The 23,445-nt window shown below is 38.7% G+C and overlaps 1 protein-coding gene across 1 annotated transcript in view; it reads left to right on the top strand.

Annotated features, from left to right (window-relative positions):
- The window catches only part of L3MBTL4 (L3MBTL histone methyl-lysine binding protein 4), a 547,866-nt gene that overhangs the window by 425,234 nt on the left and 99,187 nt on the right, over positions 1-23,445 (top strand). The window contains 2 exon segments of the mRNA XM_010587124.3: positions 1,386-1,396; positions 20,746-20,761. Of these exon segments, the coding sequence (XP_010585426.1) occupies positions 1,386-1,396; positions 20,746-20,761 (27 nt within the window).

Here is a 23,445-nt window from a genome sequence, read left to right on the forward strand (position 1 = left end):
GACATTTTCTGTGAGAAAAATAACTTTGTTTTTGCTTGTCTGAAACTCTGTAAATCCCAACCCACTTTTTCTTGTGAAAATAATTATTTTGATGACATGATTTCTGGATTTCCTATTAATATAATGCTCCTTTTATGTGCTAAGCCTTTCTGTATTGTTTAATCTCCTCTCAACAACCCCGTGAGATGGTACGACTCCATTTTCCAGAATAGAAGACTGAGGCCCAGGAAGGACAAATAACTCAGCCAAGATTACTTAGCAGGCAAAACTTAAGGCTGTTGAGTCCATTCTGACTCATAGTGATTCTGTAGGACAGAGTAGAACTGACCCATAGGGTTTCCAAGGCTGTAATTTTGTTTTTTTTTAATTTTTATTGTACTTTAAGTGAAAGTTTACAAATCAAGTCAGTTTCTCATACAAAAATTTATAACACCTTGCTATATACTCCTAGTTGCTCTCCCCCTAATGAGACAGCACACTCCTTCCCTCCACTCTCTATTTTTGTGTCCATTCGGCCAGCTTATGACCCCCTCTGCCCTCTCATCTCTCCTCCAGACAGGAGCTGCCCACATAGTCTCATGTGTCTACTTGATCCAAAAAGCTCGCTCCTCACCAGTATCATTTTCTGTTCCATAGCACAGTCCAGTCCCTGCCTGGAGAGTTGGCTTTGGGAATGGTTCCTGTCTTGGGCTAAAAAAAGGTCTGGGGAACATGACCTCCGGGGCCCTTCTAGCCTCAGTCAGAACATTAAGTCTGGTCTTTTTACGAGAATTTGGGGTCTGCATCCCACTGCTCTCCTGCTCGCTTAGGGGTTCTCTCTTGTGTTCACTGCCAGGGCAGTCATCGGTTGTAGCTGGGCACCATCTAGTTCTTCTGGTATCAAGCTGATGTAGTCTCTGTTTTATGTGGCCCTTTCTGTCTCTTGGACTCATAATTACCTTGCGTCTTTGGTGTTCTTCATTTTCCTTTGCTCCAGGTGAGTTGAGACCAATTGATTCATCTTAAATGGTGGCTTGCTAGCATTTAAAACCCCAGACGCCACTCTCCAAAATGAGATGCAGAATGTTTTCTTAACAGATTTTATTATGCCAATTGACTTAGATATCCCCTGAAACCATGGTCCCCAAACCCCTGATCCTGCTACGCTAGCCTTCGAAGCATTCAGTTTATTCAGGAAACTTCTTTGTACTGGTTTAGTCTAGTTGTGTTGACATCTCCTGTATTGTGTGCTGTCTTTCCCTTCACCTAAAATAGTTATCTACTATCTAATTATAATATTAATTATACTAGCTAATTATTGCAAACCCCTCTCCCTCCTTCCTTACCTCCCCCCCTCTCATAACCATTAAAGAATATTCTTTTCTCTGTTTAAACTATTTCTCCAGTTCTTGTAATAGTGGTCTTCCACAATATTTGCCCTTTTGCACCTGATTAATTTCACTCAACATAATGCCTTCCAGATTCCTGCATGTAATGAAGTGTTTCACTGATTCAGAATTATTCTTTATCGATGTGTAATATGCCATTGTATTTATATACCATAATTTATTTATCCATTCTTCCATTGATGGGCACCTTGGTTGCTTCCATCTTTTTGCTATTGTAAGCAGTGCCGCAATAAACATGTGTATGCATACATCTGTTCCTGTAAAGGCTCTTATTTCTCTAGGGTGTATTCCAAGGAGTGGGATTGCTGAATTGTATGGTAGTCCGAGCTCTAGTTTTTTAAGGAAGTGCCAAATTGATTTCCAAAGTGATTCTACCATTTTACATTCCCACCAGCAGTGTATAAGTGTTCCAATCTCTCCACAACCTCTCCGACATTTATTATTCTGTGTTTTCTGGGTTAATGCCAGCCTTGTTGGAGTGAGATGGAATCTCATTGTAGTTTTGATTTACATTTCTCTAATGACTAAAGACCGTGAGCATTTCCTCATGTATCTGTTTGCTACCTGAATGTCATCTTTAGTGAAGTGCCTGTTCATATCTTTGCCCATTTTTTAATTGGGTTATTTGTCTTTTTGTAGTTGAATTTTTGCAGTATCGTGTAGATTTTACAGATCAGATGCTGATCAGAAATGTCATAGCTAAAAACTTTTTCCCAGTCTGTAGGTAATCTTTTTAATCTTTTGAAGTCTTTGGATGAGCATAGGTGTTTGATTTTTAGGAGCTCACAGTTATCTAGTTTTTCTTATGGATTCTTAATAATGTTTCGTGTACTGTTTATGCCATGTATTAGGGCTCCTAACATTGTCCCTATTTTTTCTTCCATGATCTTTATCCTTTTAGAGTTTATATTTAGGTATTTGATCCATTTTGAGTTAGTTTTGTGCATTGAGTGAGGTATGGGTCTTGTTTCATTTTTTTTGAGATGGATATCCAGTTATGCCAGCACCGTTTGTTAAAAAGACTGTCTTTTCCCCATTTAACTGTCTTGGGGCCTTTGTCAAGTATCAACTGCTCATATGTGGATGGATTTATGTCTGGAATCTCAATTCTGTTCCATTGGTCTATCTGTTGTACCAGTACCAGGATGTTTTGACTACTGTGATGGTATAATAGGTTCTAAAATCAGGTAGAGTGAGGCCTCCCACTTTGTTATTTTTCAGTAATGCTTTACTTATCTGAGGCCTCTTTCCCTTCCATATGAAGTTGGTGATTTGTTTCTTCATCCTATTAAAAAACATTGGAAATTGGATTGGAATTGCATTGTATCTATATTTGGCTTTTGGTAAAATAGACATTTTTACAATGTTAAGTTTTCCTATCCATGAGCAAGGTATGTTTTTCTACTTATGTAGGGCTCTTTTGGTTTCATGTAGAAGTATTCTGTAGTTTTCCTTGTATAGGTCTTTTACGTCTCTGGTAAGATTTATTCCTAAGTATTTTATCTTCTTGGGGGCTACTGTAAATGGCATTGACTTGATGATTTCCTCTTTGATGTTCTTTTTGTTGATGTAGAGGAATCCAACTGATTTTTGTATGTTTATCTTGTATTCTGATGCTCTGCTGAACTCTTCTATTAGTTTCAGTAGTTTTCTTGAGGATTCCTTAGGGTTTTCTGTGTATAAGCTCATGTCATCTGCAAATAGAGATACTTAAACTTTTTCCTTGCCAATCTGGATGCCCTTTATTTCTTTATGTAGCCTAATTGCTCTGGCTAGGACCTCCAGCACGAGATTGAATAAGAGTGGTGATAAAGGGCATCCTTGTTTGGTTCCCGATCTCAAGGAGAATGCTTTCGGACTCTCTCCATTTAGGATAATGTTAGCTGTTGGCTTTGTATAAATGTCCTTTATTATGTTGAGGAATTTTCCTTCTATTCCTATTTTGCAGAGAGTTTATCATGAAAGAGTGTTCAACTTTGTCAAAAGCCTTTTCTGTATCAGTTGATAAGATCATGTGGTTCTTGTCTTTTATTTATATGATGGATTACATTAATTGTTTTTCTAATGTTGAACCATACCTGCATACCTGGTATGAATCTCACTTGGTCATGGTGAAATATTTTTTTGACATGTTGCTGAATTCTGCTGGCTAGAATTTTGTTGAGGATTTTTGCATCTAAGTTCATGAGGGATATAGGTCTGTAATTTTCTTTTTTTGTGGTGTCTTTACATGATGTTGGTATGAGGAATATGCTCGTTTCATAGAACGAGTTTGGGAGTATTCCATTGTTTTCTGTGCTCTAAAATGCCTTTAGTAGTAGTGGTGTGCACACTTCTCTGAAACTTTGGTAGAACTCTGTTGTGATGCCTTCCAGGCCAGGTTTTTTTTTGTGTGTGTGTGGGGGGGGGGTGGAACAGTTTTTTAATTATGTTTTCAATCTTTTCTTTTGTTATGGCATTATTTAATTTTTCTAATTCTGTTTGTGTTAGTTTAGGTAGGCAGTGTGTTTCTAGAAATTCATCCATTTCTTCTAGGTTTACAAATTGGTCAGAGTACAATTTTTCATAGTAACCAGATATAATTCTTTTAATTTCAGTTGGGTCTGTTGTAATATCACCATCTCATTTCTTATTTGGGTTATTTGCTTCCTTTCCTGTTTTTCTTTTGTCAGTTTGGCCAATGGTTTATGAATTTTTTAAATTTTTTCAAAGAACCAGCTTTTGGTCTTGTTAATTCTTTCAATTTTTTTTTCTGTTCTCTAGTTCATTTAATTCTCCTCTAATTTTTATTATTTGCTTTCTTCTGGTACCTGAGGGTTTCTTTTGTTGTTCTCTTTCTATTTGTTCAAGTTGTAGTGATGTTTCTTTGGTTTTGACCCTTTCTTCTTTTTGTATGTGTGCATTTATTGATATAAATTGACCTCTGAGCACTGCTTTCGCTGTGCCCCAAAGGTTTTGATAGAAAGTGTTTTCATTCTCATTGGATTCTATGAATTTCTTTATTCCATCCTTCATGTCTTCTATAACTCAGTCGTTTTTGACCAGGGTATTGTTCACTTTCTAAGTGTTTGATTTCTTTTCCCTGCTTTTTCTGTCATTGATTTCTTTGTAATATTTGAGTGTTTTGTATTCTGCTAAGTCTTGCTTTATGACCTAATACGTGGTCTATTCTAGAGAATGTTCCATGTGCACTAGGAAAGAAAGTATACTTGGTTGCTGTTGGGTACAGTGTTCTGTATATGTCTATGAGGTCGAGTTGGTTTATTCTGGCATTTAGATATTCTGTGTCTTTATTGAGCTTCTTTCTGGGTGTCCTGCCCTTCACCGAAAGAGGTGTGTTTAATCTTCTACTATTATTGTGGAGCTGTCTATCTCACTTTACAATGCTGTTAGAGTTTGTTTTATATATCTTGGAGCCCTGTAATTGGGTGCATGAATATTTAATGTGATTATATACTCCTGGTATATGGTCCCTTTATTAATTGTATAGTGTCCTTCCTCATCCTTTGTTGTGGATTTAACCTTAAAGTCTATTTTGTCAGAAATTAATATTGCCACTCCTGGTCTTTTTCGGTTGTTGTTTGCTTGATATATATATTTTTCCATCCTTTGAGTTTTAGTTTGTTTCTCTATGTCTAGGGTGTGTCTCTTATAGGCAGCATATAGAGGGTCATGTTTTTTAATTCATTCTGCCACTCTTTGTCTCTTTATCGGTGCATTTAGTCCATTAACATTCAGCATAATTATGACTAGGCATGAGTTTAGTGCCGTCATTTTGATGTCTTTTTTTGTGTGTTTTTGACAGCTTCTTTTTCCCACTTAATTTTTCGTGCTGCATACTTTAACTTTATATATTGTCTTTTCCACTTATTCATTGTTATTGCTTTTGTTTCTGCTAAGTCTCTGTTTTTTTTCTTGTATTTTGTTTTGATGGGTAGGATTGTTAGTCTCCTTTGTCGTTACCTTAATATTTACCTCTATTTTTCTAAGTTTAAACCTAACTTTTATTTCTTTATATCACCTTGTCTTCCTCTCCATATGAAAGATCTATGACTACATTTCTTAGTGCCTCTTTATTGTTTTAATGTTGTCTTCTTTTACATAATGACATCACTGTTTCCCTGTTTTGAGTGGTTTTTTATCTTATTTATTTTTGTGATTTCCCTATCTGGTTTGACACCTGTTTGCTCTGTCGTGTGTTCTGGTCTTGGGTCGATATCTGATATTATTGATTTTCTAACCAGAGAACTCTCTTGGGTATTTTTTGTAGTTTTGGTTTGGTGTTTACGAATTCCCTAAAGTTCTGTTTTTCTGGAAATGTCCTAATTTTGCCTTCATATTTGAGAGACAGTTTCAGCAATGGGTTTGTATAGCATTTTTTATATATTTTTTCTAATCAAATATATCAGTCTTCTTTTGTGGATTCTATTTTTATAACATACTTAGAAAGGGCTTTACTTTTCCTAAAAAAAAAAAATCTACCATGGTTGCTTGGAATGCTTTTATTGTTTCATTTTTTTGGTTTCAAATATTGCTCCGTTTGGAATTTACATTCGTGTAAGGTGTGAAGGAGGGGTTCAGCTTACTTTTTTCTTGATGCCTATCTAGTTGTCCCTGCACTATTAAATGAATAGTTTATATTTCCTCCAATGATTTGAAATTTCACATTTTCATATGTTAAATTCCCATATGTATTTTATTTATGTGCATTGTTCTATCTATTCATGAGTTAGTCCACATTAATTGCTGTGGCTTTACACTACCCGTTACTTACCCATTGCTGTCGAGTCAATTCTGACTCATAGCAACCCTATAGGACAGAGTAGATCTGCCCCATAGGGTTTCTAAGGAGCTCTTGTCAGATTCGAACTACCGACCATTTGGTTAGCAGCCGTAGCACTTAACCAACATGCCACCAGAGTTTACACTAGGTTTTAAAAATCTAAAAAGCAGCTAATCTCCTCTTATCACTGTTATTTTTCAGAATTTCCCCAGCTATTCTTGCATATTCAGTTTTCCCAGTGAACTTCAGAATTAGTTTTTCTGGTACCAAAAAAAAAAAAAAAAAAAAATTACTTTTGGTAATTTTTTTTTTGGATTCTCATAAATTTATGATTTAACTTTAAATTTGCACATTTATGAACATTATAAACCTTTTCCATTACACAAAAATTGTCTTTCCTTTAAGAGCATTTATAGCCTTCTTCATCCACCACTCATCTGTCAGTTTGTCATGCTGGGGTGGCTTGTGTGTTGCTGCAATGCTGGAAGATATTCCACTGGTATTTAAATACCACCAAGGTCACCTATGGTGGACAGGTTTCAATAGAACTCCCAGACTATGACAGACTAGGCAGAAGGATCTGTGGTCTACTTCTGAAAAAATTGACCAATGAAAACCTTATGAATAGCAGTGGAACGTTGTCTGATATATTGCCCAGAAATGAGCCACTCAAGTTGGAAGACATTCAACATACAACTAGAGAAGAGCTGCCTCCTCAAAATAGAGTTGACCTTAATGACATGGATAGAGTAAAGCTTTTGAGACCTTCGTTTGCTGTTGTGGTATGACTCAAAATGAGAAGAAACAGCTGCAAGTAACCATTAATAATCAGAACATGAAATGTATGAAGTATGAATTTAGGAAAATTGGAAGTCGTCACAAATAAAATGGAACACATAGAGATGGATATGCCAGGAATTAGTGAGCTGAAATGGACTGGTATTGGCCATTTTGATCTACTATGCTGAGAATGACAAGTTGAAGAGGAATGGCAGTGCATTCATTGTTAAGCAGAACAGATCAACATCTATCCTGAGGTACAACGCTGTCAATGATAGGATAATATTCATACACTTACAAGGAGAACCAGTTAATATAAGACTATTCAAATTTACTTACCAACCACTAATGCCAAAGATGAGGAAAATGAAGATTTTTACCAACTTCTGCAGTCTGAAATTGGTCAAACATGCAATCAGGATGCATAATTACTGGTGACTGGGATGCAAACAATGGGAAAAAAGGAAGAGGATTGGTAGTTGGAAAATATGGCCTTGGTAATAGAAATGACACTGGAGATCATGTGATAGAATTTTGCAAGACCAATGACTTCTTCGTTGCAATACCTTTTTTCAACAACATAAACAACAGCTATATATGTGGACCTCACCAGTTGGGATACACAGGAATCAAATCTTTTACATCTGTGAAGTGAGACAATGGAGAAACTCAATATCATCCGTCAGAACAAGACCGGGGTAGACTATGGAAGAGACTATCAATTGCTCATATGCAAGTTCAAGATGAAGCTGAAGAAAATTAAAACAAGTCCACGAGAGCCAAAGTATGACCTTGAGTGTATCCCACCCGAATTTAGAGACCATTTTAAGAATGGACTTGATGTGTTGAACACTAATGACCGAAGACCAGACAAGTCATGGGATGACATAAAGAACATCATATATGAAGAGAGAAAGAGGTCATTAAAAAGGCAGGAAAGAAAGAAAAGACCAAAGTGGATGTTAGAAGAGACTGAACTTGCTTTTGTACGTAGAATAGCAAAAGTGAAAAGACAAAATGACCATGTAAACAAGCTGAACAGAAGATTTCAAAGGGCAGCTCCAGAAGACAAAGTATTATAATGACATGTGCAAAGACTTGGAGTTAGAAAACTAGAAGGGAAGAACACACTCAGCATTTCTCAAGCTGAAAGAACTGAAGAAAAAATTCAAGCCTAAAGCTGCAATTTTGAAGGATTCTATGGGCAAAATATTGAATGTCACAGGAAGCATCAAAAGAAGATGGAAGGAATACACAGAGTCACTGTACCAAAAAAGAATTGAGGGACATGCAACTATTTCAGAAGGTAGCATATGATCAAGAACCAGTGGTACTGAAGGAGGAGGTCCAAGCTGCACTGAAGGCACTGGTGAAAAACAAGGCTCCAGGAATTGACAGAATAACAATTGTTTCAGCAAACAGATGCGGTGCTGGAAGCCCTCAGTCATCTATGCCAAGTCATCTATGCCAACCAACTGGAAGAGATCCATATATGTGCCCATTTCCAAGAAAGATGATCCAACAGAATGTGGAAATCATCGAATAATATCATTAATATCACACGCAAATAAAATTTGCTGAAACCATTCAAAAGTGGCTATAGCAGTACATCAACATGGAACTGCTAGAAATTCAAGCTAGATTCAGAAAGGGACTTAGAATGCGGGATATCATTGTTGATGTCAGATGGATCTTGGCTGAAAGCAGAGAATATTAGAAGGATGTTTACCTGTGTTTTATTGAATATGCAAAGGCATTCGACTGTGTGGATCGTAATAAATTATGGATAGCATTGTGAAGCACGGGAATTCTGGAACACTTAATTGTGCTCATGAGGAACCTGTACATAGATCAAGAGGCAGTTGTTCAAACAGAACAAGGGGATACTGAGTGGTTTAAAATCAGGAAAGGGGGGCATCAGAGTTGTGTCTTTTCACCATACTTGTTCATTCTGTATGCTGAGCAAATAATCCGAGAAGCCAGACTATATGAAGAAAAACACAACATCAGGATTGGAGGAAGCCTCATTAACAACCTGCAATATATAGATGACACAACCTTGGCTGCTGAAAGTGAAGAGGACTTGAAGCACTTACTGATGAAAATCAAAGACTACAGCCTTCAGTATGGATTGCACCTCAACATAAAAAAAAAAAAAAAAAGTTAAAGAAACTAAAAATCCTTATAACTGGACCAATAAGCAACATATTGATAAATACAGAAAATATTGAAGCTATCGAAGATTTCATTTTATTTGGATCTACAGTCAAGGCCCATGGAAGCAGTGGTCAAGAAATCAAAGGGCATATTGCATTGGACAAATCTGCTGCAAAAGACCTTTTTTTTTTTTATGGTGCTTTAAGTGAAAGTTTACAAATCAAGTCAGTCTCTTATACAAAAACTTATATACACCTTGCTAGATACTCCTAATTGCTCTCCCCCTAATGAGAAAAGACCTTCTTAAGTTCACTTTGAAGACTAAGGTTTGCCTGACCCAAGCAATGGTATTTTCAATTGCCTCATATGCATGCAAAAGCTGCACAATGAATCAGGAAGGTGGAAGAATTGATGCCTTTAAATTATGATGTTGGTGAAGAATGTTGAATACACTGTGGACTGCCAGAACGAACAAATCTGTCATGGAAGAAGTATGTACGGCCAGAGTGCTCCTTAGAAGCGAGAATGGTGAGACTTAGTCTCATGTACATTGGATATGTTATCAGGAGGGATCAGTCCCTGGAGAAGAACATCCATCCTGCTTGGTAAAGTAGAAGGTCAGTGAAAAAAAGGAAGACCCTCAATGAAATGTATTGACGCACTGGCTGCAACAATGGGCTCAAACGTAGCGATGGTTTTGAGGATGGCGCAGGATGGGGCAGTGTTTTGTTCTGTTGCACAAAGGGTCACCTAACAACAAAACTAAAATAGAATAAAACAAAAGTGGTAAACTGCTACAACAAATGGAATCATTTCTCACTTGCTACGCTCTAACTAGTGTTGTTTGTATGTAAAGGCTGTTGATTTCTATATATTAATTTTACCCAGCGACTGTGTCAAATTCTTTTCTTCTTTGTAATTTTGTGTGTGTGTATAATTATTTTGAATTTTCCAGGCCAATAAACATGTCGTCTACAAAGAATTATCGTTTTACTTAATGAAATTTGTTTTATTCTATTTTTTCCTTAACTGAAATAACTTAAAGATGCTAGGCCGGCCTATGTAAGCAACCTCTCTGGCAGGTACAATATGGCTCCTCTGAAATTCCGGGGACCGCGTCTCCCACATAACCAACCAGGGCTTATTACTGCTTTCACTCAATTCTGCCTTTACTTTTATTTCAGTTTTGTTAGGTTATTTTCTTATTTACTGTTTTGTTCCTAAAACAGTAGCATAGAAGGTGGCCCCAGATTTAATGATCTGAACTCTGTAAGTTTCCTTACAAATTCTGTTAACATTCAGAGAGGAAAAATGTTAAGTTGCAGAAGGTATTAAGCTTACTCAATTTAAAATATATGGGCTACTATTTTAATATCGAGCACATTTTACTGTAGTCTCATCTGAAAATTAGCAATCTTCTGAGAAAGCAAATTAATTTTTTTCTTTGTTCTATAACTTAATTCAGGGGGACTACAGTATCATAATGCCTTTGAGTCTCATCAGTGTAAACGTTAGCTCTTTTACTGATGAGTGGACATACAAGTTAATTAAGATTCCTGCTTGAGAGAATATTAATAATCTTAGTTTTAGTGCAGTGAAATTCAACATACGGTGAGGAAAATTAATGCAAAAGAGTTATGGATTTGATCTTAGCTGAGAAACCCATTCATTGTTCAACACTTGGCAAATCATTTAATCCCTCTACTTTGATATTTTAAATTTGTGAATGTGAATATTTTTAAATATTCATAAAACCGCTTATATTTGTAGCTGTACAAATATGAAGTCATTATTTACAATTATTATGAATCCTCACTACTCAACCCTTTTATTGATGCTATTACTCAACTATTGGTTATTTTGATCCCAGTATGGTGTTTTGGATAAGGAAACTGGGTAGCTCTTTATGACTTCCCCCATATCCTTCAGCAGATTGAAAGAAAGGCTAGGATAAGAACCCACAGCTTTAGGATTTTAATCAGCTGCTAATTTTAACTTAACTGTAAACTCATCACACAGCCTCCTTGCAATTTATTGTCTAGTTACTTTTCAGAAAGTTCTTAAGGATTACTTCTTACCTCTTGCTAAAGCCATTGTAAATTGGAAATGTTAGATAATATAAATGCCAGTAGACCTCCAAGGTATAAGACACTGGCATTATAAAGCACTGTGAAGATTTTTAAAATATTTTAACTAAGGAAGATAAACCCTATTTGAAATAATAATCGAAAGGGGCACCAACCAAGATTTCCTTTGAATTATATAAACCAAACCCTTTTCCTTTCCTCTAAGCCAGCACTCTAGTATTTGCTCCTGTTCTTTTTTGTACTTTCTTATGATGTCCTATTTTAACATCCCTAGGACTGGAAATCTCACCATTTCAATGAAATAGGTTGACACAGTGGCTGCAACAATGGGCTCAAACATAGCACCAATTGTGAGATGACAGAGGACAAGGCAGTGTTCCTTCCTTTTATACACAGGAGCGCTATGAGTAGGAATCAACGCAAGAGCACTAACAACAAAACTATAAAAAAGTCCACAGCAAAAGGGTCAGTGGGAGGAAAAGCCACGTGTTATAAGTGAGTTAATATCACGATGAAGCTACAAACTTGCTGAGTTCTTATTTTTCTTCAGCTGACATAACTTAAGTGCTACTGTACAACCAACCATTGTTAACCCACCAGGCATCAGAATGGGAAGAAAATATTCACCGAGAGTTTAAAATACAGAATAGAAATCCTGATCAAACTAATGAGCAGTATGAAACTACATAAAGTAAAGGTTTAGAAGAGTAAAACAGAGCGAATGTTTTCAGAAATGGGCAAAACTGAAGCAAAGGCACACACAAATGAAATAATCAGACTGTGGTAGCAGGAAAGGACTCAGGTTTGTCTTGAGTTTATGATTCATATTGAAAACATCAGATGAAGCTTAGGTTCATTCCATTAGATAGTTGAGGGGATGGGAGTTAGCTGAAGCCCTGTCTGATTTTAGAGGCCCCTCAGGGTAGAGGCAAAGGAGTGCCCATCTTTTCTTAACCAAGGATCTGTGATATTCAAGCATATGTGTTTGTCACCTGGAAGATCAGGGCTGCAAATACTCAATGGAGGATTCATTTAAGTATTTCTACTCTAGGATATCATTTTTCCAGGATTTTGTTTTGCTTTGTTTTTACCAGAACCCGTGTTTTTCTAATAACCCTCTGCAAAATGGTAATTCTCCTGAGGCATTTGGAGGGACACATGAGGACAGTCACCCTGAGGAAGAGAGGTGGCCTGAAGGGGCAATCACGAGTAAATCAGGAGCAGAAAAGAAGCTGCTTGGAGGAGAAGGAGAGGAAGAGAAATTATTTTTAAACACCCTCTGTGATTATTTAGCTAAATGCAGGAGGCGTACTGAACTTTATTTTCAACTATATGACCTTTTCACAATCATAAAATGCGTACCCGAATGTGCCAGAATGTGCAGTAGTTTTAATTAACAACCCTGTCGTGTAAAACCCACAACCAAACTGTGAATATGAGTTAAAAAAAAAAAAATTTATTTGAGTAATTAGAAAAAAGAATCGTAAGCAGCATTCTTCAGCTGAGTTTATCCTGGCTGTTTTGGTTTTAACTAGGGTAGGACAAAATATATATATGTATGTATGTATAAACACCATCTGGTTTCATTTAATGGTTAAAAAAATGGACGTGACCAACATTAATTAACAGAGGCACCATTTTATGTACTGGTACCTTTAAGACAGTGTACCTTACAGGGGAAAATATAGGTGGTGTGTGTCATTTTCTCTGTGGGCTTCAGTGACCATGATTTCGCAAGGCAATATCCTAGAATATGTTAGGAAATATAAGCAATGACAGGCTCATTTTGTATCTTGTGCCCTGAAAAGGCATTTATGTAAATATAAGTAGTATATTTACAATATAAAAATAGTTGGAAATGCAGGCTCTTCAGTCAGGTTTTGTGAGATGATAGTAAGAGAAGGAGAATTAGGAATCCCTTAATTTTGCTGTGATTATTAACTCTGTATATAAAAAATGCATGGATATGCCCTCCTTTTAAGAAATTCCAATAGGTGACTATCCAAACTTTAAAATAAGTTAAGGTACTTGCGAACACTGCCATCAAATAAGAAGTATAGAAGAACATAGAGGAGAGTATAACAATTATCAATTTTACATATCTGATAAATTGAGCTTATCTCTGAAAATCTATGATACCATAGCAATAAAAAAAATAGTGCCCTATTTGGAAAATGTTGATTCGTGAACAACTTTGCAGGGATGCATCTGTTGCATAAAGTGGGGGTATAGTTTTTTAATCTTGATGCGATTTTTTCCAGTGTAGGAACTATGATACAAATAAGCCATGCTGGTAGGTTTTTGGAAACCCTGATGGCGTAGTGGTTAAGAGCTACAGCTGCTAACCAAAAGGTTGGCAGTTCAGATCCACCAGGCACTCTTTGGAAATTATGGGGCAGTTCTACTCTGTCCCATAGGGTCGTTATGAGTTAGAATCAACTCGACGGCAACGTGTTTGGTTTGGTTTGGTTTCGGTGGGTTTTTAAAATGAGAGTAGCAGACTTGTAAGTGTAATAATTATGTATTTGCAAAGGTACTGTGTTGGCATGGAAAGTGCATTGGGTTCAAATCTTGAATCTACTACTTTTAAACTACACAAATGTGGGCACAGTACTTAACTTCTCTGAGCTCAGTCTCCAGCTCCATACATTAGGAATAACCGCCCTCTCCCCATGCGACTGTGAGGACCGGGTAGCGATATGTGAAGGGTATAGCCCAGCTCTGGGCACGTAGGTTAATGTGGTTATCACTCTATATGGAAATAATTTTCAGTTAAAAGTACTTTAAATACTTCTTCCATGCAATTTTAATAGATTACAAGCCCTCCCCCTTCTTTTTAAGTATTACCCAAAATGCAATAGATGAACGGGTGGATGGTTGGATGGATGGATGGGTGAGTGGGTGGGTGGGTGGGTGGGTGGGTAGATGGATGGATGGATGATGGATGGGTGGGTGGGTGGGTGGGGGGATGGATGGACGATGGATGGATGGATGCCATGTAGTCAGATCCAACTCATGGCAACCCCCATGTACAACAGAAGAAAACACTGCCCAGTCCTGCACCATCCTCATGATCTCTGGCATGTTGGAGTTCATTGTTGCATCTGTTATGCCAAACGATCTCACAGAGGGTCTTCCTCATGCTTACTACGTAGTACTTGACAAAAAGTGGTACTTAATAAATACTCAGAGCATGTTGGATTATTTAATCCTAACTAATTTGTTGTCTTATTTCTTAGAAAACTAAATATTAGCTAAATTCTTCCACAAGAATTTAGCTATTTATTTCTACATTTTTTGCTGGAATCTTTTTCATTCTCTCCAAAGGAAAGAGAAGCTGAGACACTTCCCGTAGATTTTTACTTTCTTTTTCATTTGCGGTTTAAGGACTATAAAAAACAGAGCTTTCTTTTATCTTTCTGCGTATCTTAAATTAGTGCACTTAGATGCAGAGATCATTCTTCACTTTTCTCATTTTTCCTGTTTTTATTGTCATCTCCAAAGTAATAAGCACAACTGTTCTCAGTATATTCTTTCTCATGGAAGTCATTATGCCTAGCCACATAAGTGATTTATTGTAAACTTTTAATATAGCCATGTCTTTATTGAAAATGAACAGGAACAATTGCACAGGGAGACAGTGACCTTGCTTGGATTGAGCCCTGACCACCCGCCAGGCACACCTTTTGCAATGTTTTGCAAGTTTAATCTCACTTAATCCTCCCAGCTTTCCACTCGCCCTGACTTTACCAATGAGTAACCTGCAGCTCAAAGAGATTAGTCACAAGGCTAGAAAGTGAGGATGGCAGGAGTCAAACCCAAGCAATACGACCCAAGAGTCAGCATCTTAACCACTGTGTGCTGCTGTCTGGTAAGTTATCAGTGGGGCCTCTCCCAACAGAAGGTACAGGTAAATGTTCATAATACCCGTTGATTTCTGAAAGTGGAAGAAAGTAAAACATTTTGAAATATACAAACTCTGGGTTTAACTCCTAGCTCCCACATGTGTAGCCAGGTCACACTAGGCCAAATCATTTAATCTCTTTGTGCTTTATCTGCAGAACAACAAAGAAAGATAGTACTTTCCTTACAGAGATGTTGTTGGGATTGGATGAGCTCATCCATATGAAGCAGGCAGAAGAGTGACTGGTGCACAAGTGGGTGGTGAGGCTGTAAAGGCTGATTTTGAAAGAACTTTTAAGCAATGCTTAAGAGCTTCAGTTATAATCTGTTGGCAGTAAGGAATAATTAAGTTTATAAACTTACCCAGGAGTTACATGATCAGATTTTTGGTTTTGAAAGATGAATTTAAAAGCATTATGGAAAAAAAAAAAAATTATGGAAGATGTAATAAATGACAGCGAGACCAGAGCCAAGGAGACCAAGTAGGAGCCTGCTCCTGTGGCCCACTTCTATTCATAAGGTTTTCAGTGGCCAGTTTTTTCAGAAGTGAACCACCAGGTCCTTCTTCCTAGTCTGTCTTAGTCTGGAAGCTCTGCTGAAACCTGTCCACCAAGGGTGATCCTGCTGGTATTTAAAATACCGGTGGCAAAGTTTACAGTATCACAACAACACACAAGCCGCCACAGTAGGACAAACTGACAGCATAAGTTGGTAGCGTATGATCAAGAACCAATGGTACAGAAGGAGGAAGTCCAAGTTGCACTGAAGGCATTGGCAAAAAAACAAGCCTCCAGGAATTGACAGAACAACAATTGAGATGTTTCAATGAATGGATGCGGTGCTGGAGGTGCTCACTTACCTATGACTAGAAATTTGGAGGACAGCTGCCTAGCCAGCCAACTGGAAGAGATCCATATTTGTGCCCATTCCAAAGAAAGGTGATCCAACCAAATGTGGAAATTATTGAACAATGTCATTAATGTCACACACAAGTAAAATTATGCTGAATTTTGCTGAAAATCATTCAAAAGCAGTTGCAGCAGTACATCAACAGGAAACTACCAGAAATTCAAGCCAGATTCAGAACAGGATGTAGAACGAGGGATGTCATTGACGTCAGATGGATCTTGGCAGAGAATACCAGAAAGATGTTAATCTGTGATTTATGGACTACGCAAAGGCATCCAACTGTGTGGATTATAACAAATATAGATAATATTGCGAAGAATGGGAATTCCAGAACACTTACTTGTGCTCATGCGGAACCTGTTCATAGACCAAGAGGCAGCTGTTCGAACAGAACAAGGGGACACTGCATGGTTTAAAGTCAGTAAAGGTGGGGACCAGGGTTGTATCCTTTCACTATACGTATTCAGTCTGTATGCTAAGCAAATAATTTGAGAAGCTGGACTATATGAAGAAGAACGGGGCATCAGGGCTGGAGGAAGACTCATTAACAACCTGAGTTAGGCAGATGACACAATCTTGCCTGCCGAAAGCAAAGAGGACGTGAAGCCCTTATTGATGAAGATCAAAGACCACAGCCTTCACTATGGATTACACTTCAACGTAAAGAAAACAATAATCCTCACAACTAGACCAATAAGCAACATCATGATAAACAGACAAAATATTGAAGTTGTCAAGGACTTCATTTTACTTGGATCCACAATCAATGCCTATGGAAGCAGCAGTCAAAAAATCAAAGGACGTATTACATTGGGCAAATCTGCTGCAAAAGAACTCTTTAAAGTGTTAAAAAGCAAAGATGCCACTTTGAGGATTAGAGGTGTGCCTGACCCAAGCCGTGGTATTTTCAGCTGCCTTGTATGCATTTGAAAGCTGCACAATGAATAAGAAAGACTGAAGAATTGACGTCTTTGAATTATGTGGTCGAAAGAATACTGAATATACCATGGACTGCCAGAAGAACAAACAAATCTATCTTGGAAAAAATACAGTTGGAACAGTCCTTGGAAGCAAGAATGGTGAGACTTCATCTCATGTACTTTGGACATGTATCAGGAGGGACCAGTCCCTGGAGAAGGACATCATGTTTGGTAAAGTGGAGGGTCTGGGAAAAAGAGGAAGACCCTCAGTGAGATGGATTGACACACTGGCTGCAACAATGGACTCCAGTATAACAACAATTGTGAGAATGGCACACACAGGACCAGGCAGTGAACTCAAGGGCACTGAACAACAACAACTTGTGGCCCAGGCTAGAGATTAAATAAAATTTTTAAGTAGGATGATTGGTGGTTCCATAGATACTGTACTGGAAGGGTTGAAGCGAATTAGTTGTCGGTTTAGTATGGAGGTAAGGAAATAAAGTAGTTACACATGATCTTGAGGATTCCAGTAGCCAGGTGTATGGTGATATTATTAACTGAAAATAGAAAATATTACACAAGAAACAGATTTTATGGTGAAGATAATGAGGCTCATTTAGGACATGCTGAATTTTAGATTTCCTACGAAAGAATCTTAGAGAAAATATCAGAAATTGGCTCTGCAGTTCAGAAGCTAAGTCTGAGATATGGATCAAGATTTGGGACCTATAGGAAGGTGGCAGATGAAAACCCAGGGGTAAAAGACTACCAGTCAGTCTTGACTCTGGTTAGCATCACTAGCAATATCCCCATCACAATGGCGCTCATAGTAGGTGCTCAGTAAATGTTTATGGAAGGAAGGGTAAGAGAAAAGGAGGGAATGACTAGAGAGAAAGTGTAATACCCTAAGAGAAAGGGGAAAGAAGAGGAGCATGGTAGGGGCAGTGAAGAGCCAACCAGGAGACAGAAACAAAACTCAGGAACAAAGGAGTGTCACAGTACGGCTTTGCTTCTTAATTTACCTTTATATGTCTTTATTGAATAGATCAATTTTTTTCCCCTTTTTTCACTCCTCCAAAATAGTCTGAATACTGCTATTTAGTCACTTCAGTGCAGAGTCCCATGAAAAGCAGGGTGTCCTCCACTGGAGGGTAGTTTATGGAAGGGAAACACTGTCAGAATGTCTGTCCGGAGTTCCTAGAATTTACACCTACCAATTGTGCAAGGTATTGTGCTTCCCAGCATGTTGTATCTTTGAAAATAAGTGACTCATGGTTCTAGCTCTTTGTCTCCTTTGGAACATTTTTTCATTATACCTTTCTGAATGTGTTCACCAAGCATTATTCTACCCTGCACATATACCTGTTGGCAGCATCTCTCACAGCTGTATGGAAATACATTGAAAAAAGAAAAAAATAATAATAGAGTTTCATCGTGCTCTGGATTTCCATGAGAACACTTGGGTTTAAGGTGTGCCTTTGCCACTAACAAGCTCCCCAGCCCAGTACTAAGCCCACACCAGGCCAGCTTCACTGCCTTTACGCATGCCACTGACATTGCCCTCCTCAAGGTGACCACTGACCTCCACGTTGCAAAGTCCATTAAACTTTTCAGGAATTCATTTACTTGACTGTCAAAGTGCATTTGCTCCTGTAAGGCCAGCCTACCATCTTGAAAAATTCTACTCTGGCTTTCTAGACATGACCACTGTCCTAATTTTTCTTCTCCCTGGCCTTTCCTTCTTTCTCATGTTCCTTTGCTGCCTCTTCTTTCTCTGTCTGACTTTAAATATTATTCCATGGAGCTCTCTTCTCTACCCAACTCTGAGTAATCTCATTCAGTCTTTTGAATAATGATTTCCGAAGTTCTATCTCCTGCCCATATCCCACTTATCTGCTTAATGAACACATTCCCTTGGGTATACCCCAGACATATTAAACTAGTCCAAAACTAAACTTATTATCTTATATTCCTAGCCTACTTCTACATAGGTGTTTCCTAAATCAGAAAAGGACTTCACTGTCTATCCATCACCCAAGCCAGAAAACGAGCATCATCCTTGACTCCTGTCTATCTTTAATTACCCATATCCAATCAGACACCAAACCTATGGATTCTGCCCTCAGAGTCTTCTACCCATCTACACCACCACTACTCACCTTGACTACAAGACTATGTTTTCTTATCTGGTCTTCCTGTCTCTCTAGTGACTCCCCTTATGTTATTCTTCCCTTTGCAGTTAAAGTGGTCTTTTCCCTCATTAGACCTTTCCTGCCCACACATCTCTGGCCCCACCACTTCCTTTCCTCCCTCCCTCTGTGGGATAGGAACCCCTGCTCTGTAATTTCATGAACCCTGTGATTCCTGTGCTTCTCTTATCATAGCATTGATCATACTCTATTTTAATTGATTGATTAACTGTCCAGTTCTCCTCTACAGTGTTAGTTCCAGTGGGGAGGGCATGTCTGTCTTGTTCATCCCTTTATCTGCAGAGCCTAACTTAGGATCTAGCACCCAGTAGGCATGTAGGACTTCTACTGGGTAAGTGATGCTTCCTGGGAATGCAAAGATTGACAAGAAGACATGTATCCTGCCTTTAAAGAACCATGATGGTATAAGAAGAAAGACTTACAAGCAATTGTCACATACTAGATAAAGTAATGGCAACCCAGACACAATCCAAATTACACAGAAAACAGAGTGGATAACTTTGTCTAGATGACTTGAGTTAGCCTTTAAAATGTGAAAGAGCCAGCATAAGGTGGTCACCATAGTAGAAAGAGATCTGATTTTGGACGTGGGTCTGCCACTACTTAGCTGTTTTATTTTAGACAAGTTACCTAACTTCTCTGAAGCTTAATTTCCTGCTCCAGAAAGTGGGATATTACCTCACTCCACAGAACTGTTGCAAGGATTAAATAGAGAAATTTGTTTATTTTCTGAAGTGAGTTTAAGTGCTTTTTATTTACGTAGAGAAACTTAAATGACATATACAAAGTATGGCACCTAGCAGGTGCTCAATAGATAATTGCCCTTCTATCATTTGGACAAATTTAAATTCGTTGATCCAATGCTTCTTGAATGAATGTACCTGAAGGCTAATGAGAAAAAAATAGTCTATTTCTCAAATGTAGCTAAAATTACAACTTCAGCCTGAGTTTATGTGAGGGAAGTTTCTAAGCTATAGCCTAATAACGTAATTTATGATTTACCTCCATTAAGCTGTAATGCACTATTAAGAACCAAGGGACAGGCTTTATGCTAGAAAACTCCTTTTAATATGGCCTAGGGGATTATTTGCTGTTTTGCATTTGTGGTTAGTTTTGCTAACATTGGGCTATCTTTATTCATCCATTTTGATTTTGTATGATATTACATAATAAGCTCTCTTCCCTGGACCTCAACCTCACCAGCCTGGTCTGCTCAGGGGGGTGTACTTTAAAAGTGCAAAATCTGTAGCTATCTTTGTGCCATGTACTATGAAATGTAATTCTGATCAAAAAGATAGGTAATATCCATGTACTACATTTTATTTCCTTGAGAAAAGAGCCATGCCTTCTAAGCCTACTCTTTGCGATGTTGGTGATCTGAAATATCTGAGTACTTTAATCCTAAGAGGTAATATCATGAAATTTCTGTCACCCACTTTCATAGCACTTTCAGACTACCAACAAGTTGATTTCAGTTGATGTGGGGTCCCTAAGATGATGATAACTCATTAACTGGCATGCTTTGCTTAAGGAAACTTTACTGGAATCTTTAACATTGTGCTAATCAAAATGTCTGCTCTCAGATTTCTGTCAAACCTTTTAGAGCACAAGCATGGCATTGGTTTGAAGTTCCCTAAGGAATTATCCAGTTATCTAAAAATTAATGTGCCTGTTTAGATGTTCAGAAATGGACTCTTTACCAGAAGAACAAATTACCCTTAGAATTCAGGGTGGGGAGGGAATATTAGGACTTTTTTCTGTTGTAGCACATATTTAAAATCACATTGCACACTCGCAACACATAGTATCTCCCTCACTAGTGGATGTCATAGATGCCACTGAAGTCTTTAGTAAATACTCAGTGATAATTGCCATTCCTGAATCTACCGATAGCTATATTAAGACTTAAATTTGACTCTTGGTAGGTAGGAAAAGGACAGACATATCACCCTTAATTTCAAAACCTCTCATGGTTCCACGTAGCCCAAGAAGTGGTATTCAGCCTTGGTGGATATCAGAATCACCTGTGTAGCCTTTTCTTACGTACGCATGCTCATGCCCCACCTCAGCATAAGTTAGAAATCCCTGGAGCAGAGGCCAGACATATGTATATTTTTTATTTCCACAGTGATTTGGAAATGCAACTAAGGGTGAGAATTACTGCCCTGTGACTAGCATTCAAGAGTCTTCATAGGCAGCCTTTGATCCAATTTCCTGTCTTCCTCTCCCTCTGTGCACCCAGGACTCTAATCCAATCAGTCACTTGCATACCTCCATGTCCATGTCATCTCTACCTATAATGGATTGAATTGTGTCCCTCCAAAATATCAACTTGGGTAGGCCATGATTCCCAGTGTTGTATGATTGTCCACCATATTGTCATCTGATGTGATCTTCCTATGTGTTGTAAGTCTTTGTGATGTTGATGAGATGGGATTAGCGACAGTTGTGTTGATGGGGTGGGACTCAATTTACAAGATTAGTTGTGTCTTAAGCCAATCTCTTTTGAGACATTAAAGAGAGAAGCAAGCAGAGAGACATAGGGACGTCATTGAGAAAGCAGCACCAGGAGCAAAGCGTGTCCTTTGGACCGGAGGTTTCTGCACGGAGAAGCTCCTAGACCAAGGACAAGGACCTTCCTCTAGAACCAACAGAGAAAGCCTTCCCCTAGAGCTGACACTCTGAATTTGGACTTCCATGCTTCTAGACTGTGAAAGAATGTTTCTCTTTGTTAAAGCCATCCACTTGTGGTATTTCTGTTATAGTAGCACCGGATGACTAAGGCACTACCTCAGTTCTAACCCACCACCTCCCTCTTTTTCTATCTACTGAAAGCCTACACTAGTAAGGACTTGCATTTTGATATGATGCTGAACAGGTTTCAGTGGAGTTTCCAGACTAAGACAGACTAGGAAAAAGGCCTGGCAACCTATTTCTGAAAATAAGCCAATGAAAACCCTATGGATCACAACATCCTGGTCTACAACCAATCATGAGGATGGTGCAGGATGAGGAGATGTTTTGTTCCATTGTGCATGGGATCGCCATGACAGTAGCTCGTCAATAGCTAACAACACAGCAAACCTTGATCACATAAGAAAACCCGGGAACATCTGAAGAAGTCCTATTCCCAATACTCCCTCCCCCCAGAGATTCAGGTTCAGCAAGGATAGGGTCCAGGGGGGTCTTATAAAGGTAAGTCCTCCAGTCAACTCAGAGGCAAAATGGCCTCCATTTTGAGGAGCGCTCTTTAAGCTATAGGGTGTCTATAAGTCGTAACTGACTTGATGGCAATGGGTTTGGTTTTGGTTTTTGGTTCTTTATGCTTGCTTTTGCACAGCCCTTCCCTAGTTGCAGCGTGCTGAATCCATTGCCCCTCCCTTGCTCCCATGGGCTTTTCCATCCCACTAATGTAACCACTCAACGTGACATTAGGGGCTGTTGCTTCCTGTCTGGTACTTCATAGGAATGGGATCTTCCAGGGCAGGGGCCATGTGGTCTGATTGCTGTGTCCCTGGTGCTAAGCTCAGTGCCTGGCGCCATTCAGACAGTATATGCTAAATAGATGGTAGTGTTTCGTGACAACATGTATTTATAATTTAAAATTACAGTGTAAATGTAGCAGAAGTAAATGAAACACCGCAGCTGCTACTCTGTGACTCAGTGTCGCTACTGAGAGTGAGCACTCTCCTCCCTGGTGAGGCCACTGTGCTGCAGTGTTGCCCATGCTGCCACTTCCCTAGAGGGGTCTCTGATCACAGCAGATTCACAACATCCAGCTTGAATTTAAACGGCATTTACGTTTTGTATTTTACGTGTCTCTTTCACTGTAAACTTTTGGAATAAATTTCTAAAGGGACAAAAATGCAGTCTTCTGTCAGGCATCACATGGTTATAGCTGTTCTTTGTTTTTTGACAAGTTTCTATGCAGGGCAGGGCCAGGATTCTGCTGAAGGCATTTGTGTTTGCCTGATGCCCCTGTGCGCCAGGTAGACCCTGGGCTCCACCCTACAGATACCAACTCAGATGGGCCCTTTGCCTCACTCTTCTAGGGGAAAATGGGAGGATTTGGTGCAACTCGGGCCTCACTGGCCTCTCCAGCCTCTTCACTCCTCACCACTGACCAGCCATAGGGCTCATCACAGCTCTCCATCTGGAACTTTCTCTCTGCCTGCAGTACCCCCTCTTCACCTCCCTTTCCTTAATGCCTCACCCTCAGTTCTCAGCATAGCTGTCATCTGCACTAGGAGAACTTTCTTAATCTTTCTTCAACTGATTAGGGGCTGTCTATGCTCTCCCAATGCA

The sequence above is a fragment of the Loxodonta africana genome, chromosome 11, assembly GCF_030014295.1.
Source record: "Loxodonta africana isolate mLoxAfr1 chromosome 11, mLoxAfr1.hap2, whole genome shotgun sequence".
Lineage (NCBI taxonomy): Eukaryota > Metazoa > Chordata > Mammalia > Proboscidea > Elephantidae > Loxodonta > Loxodonta africana.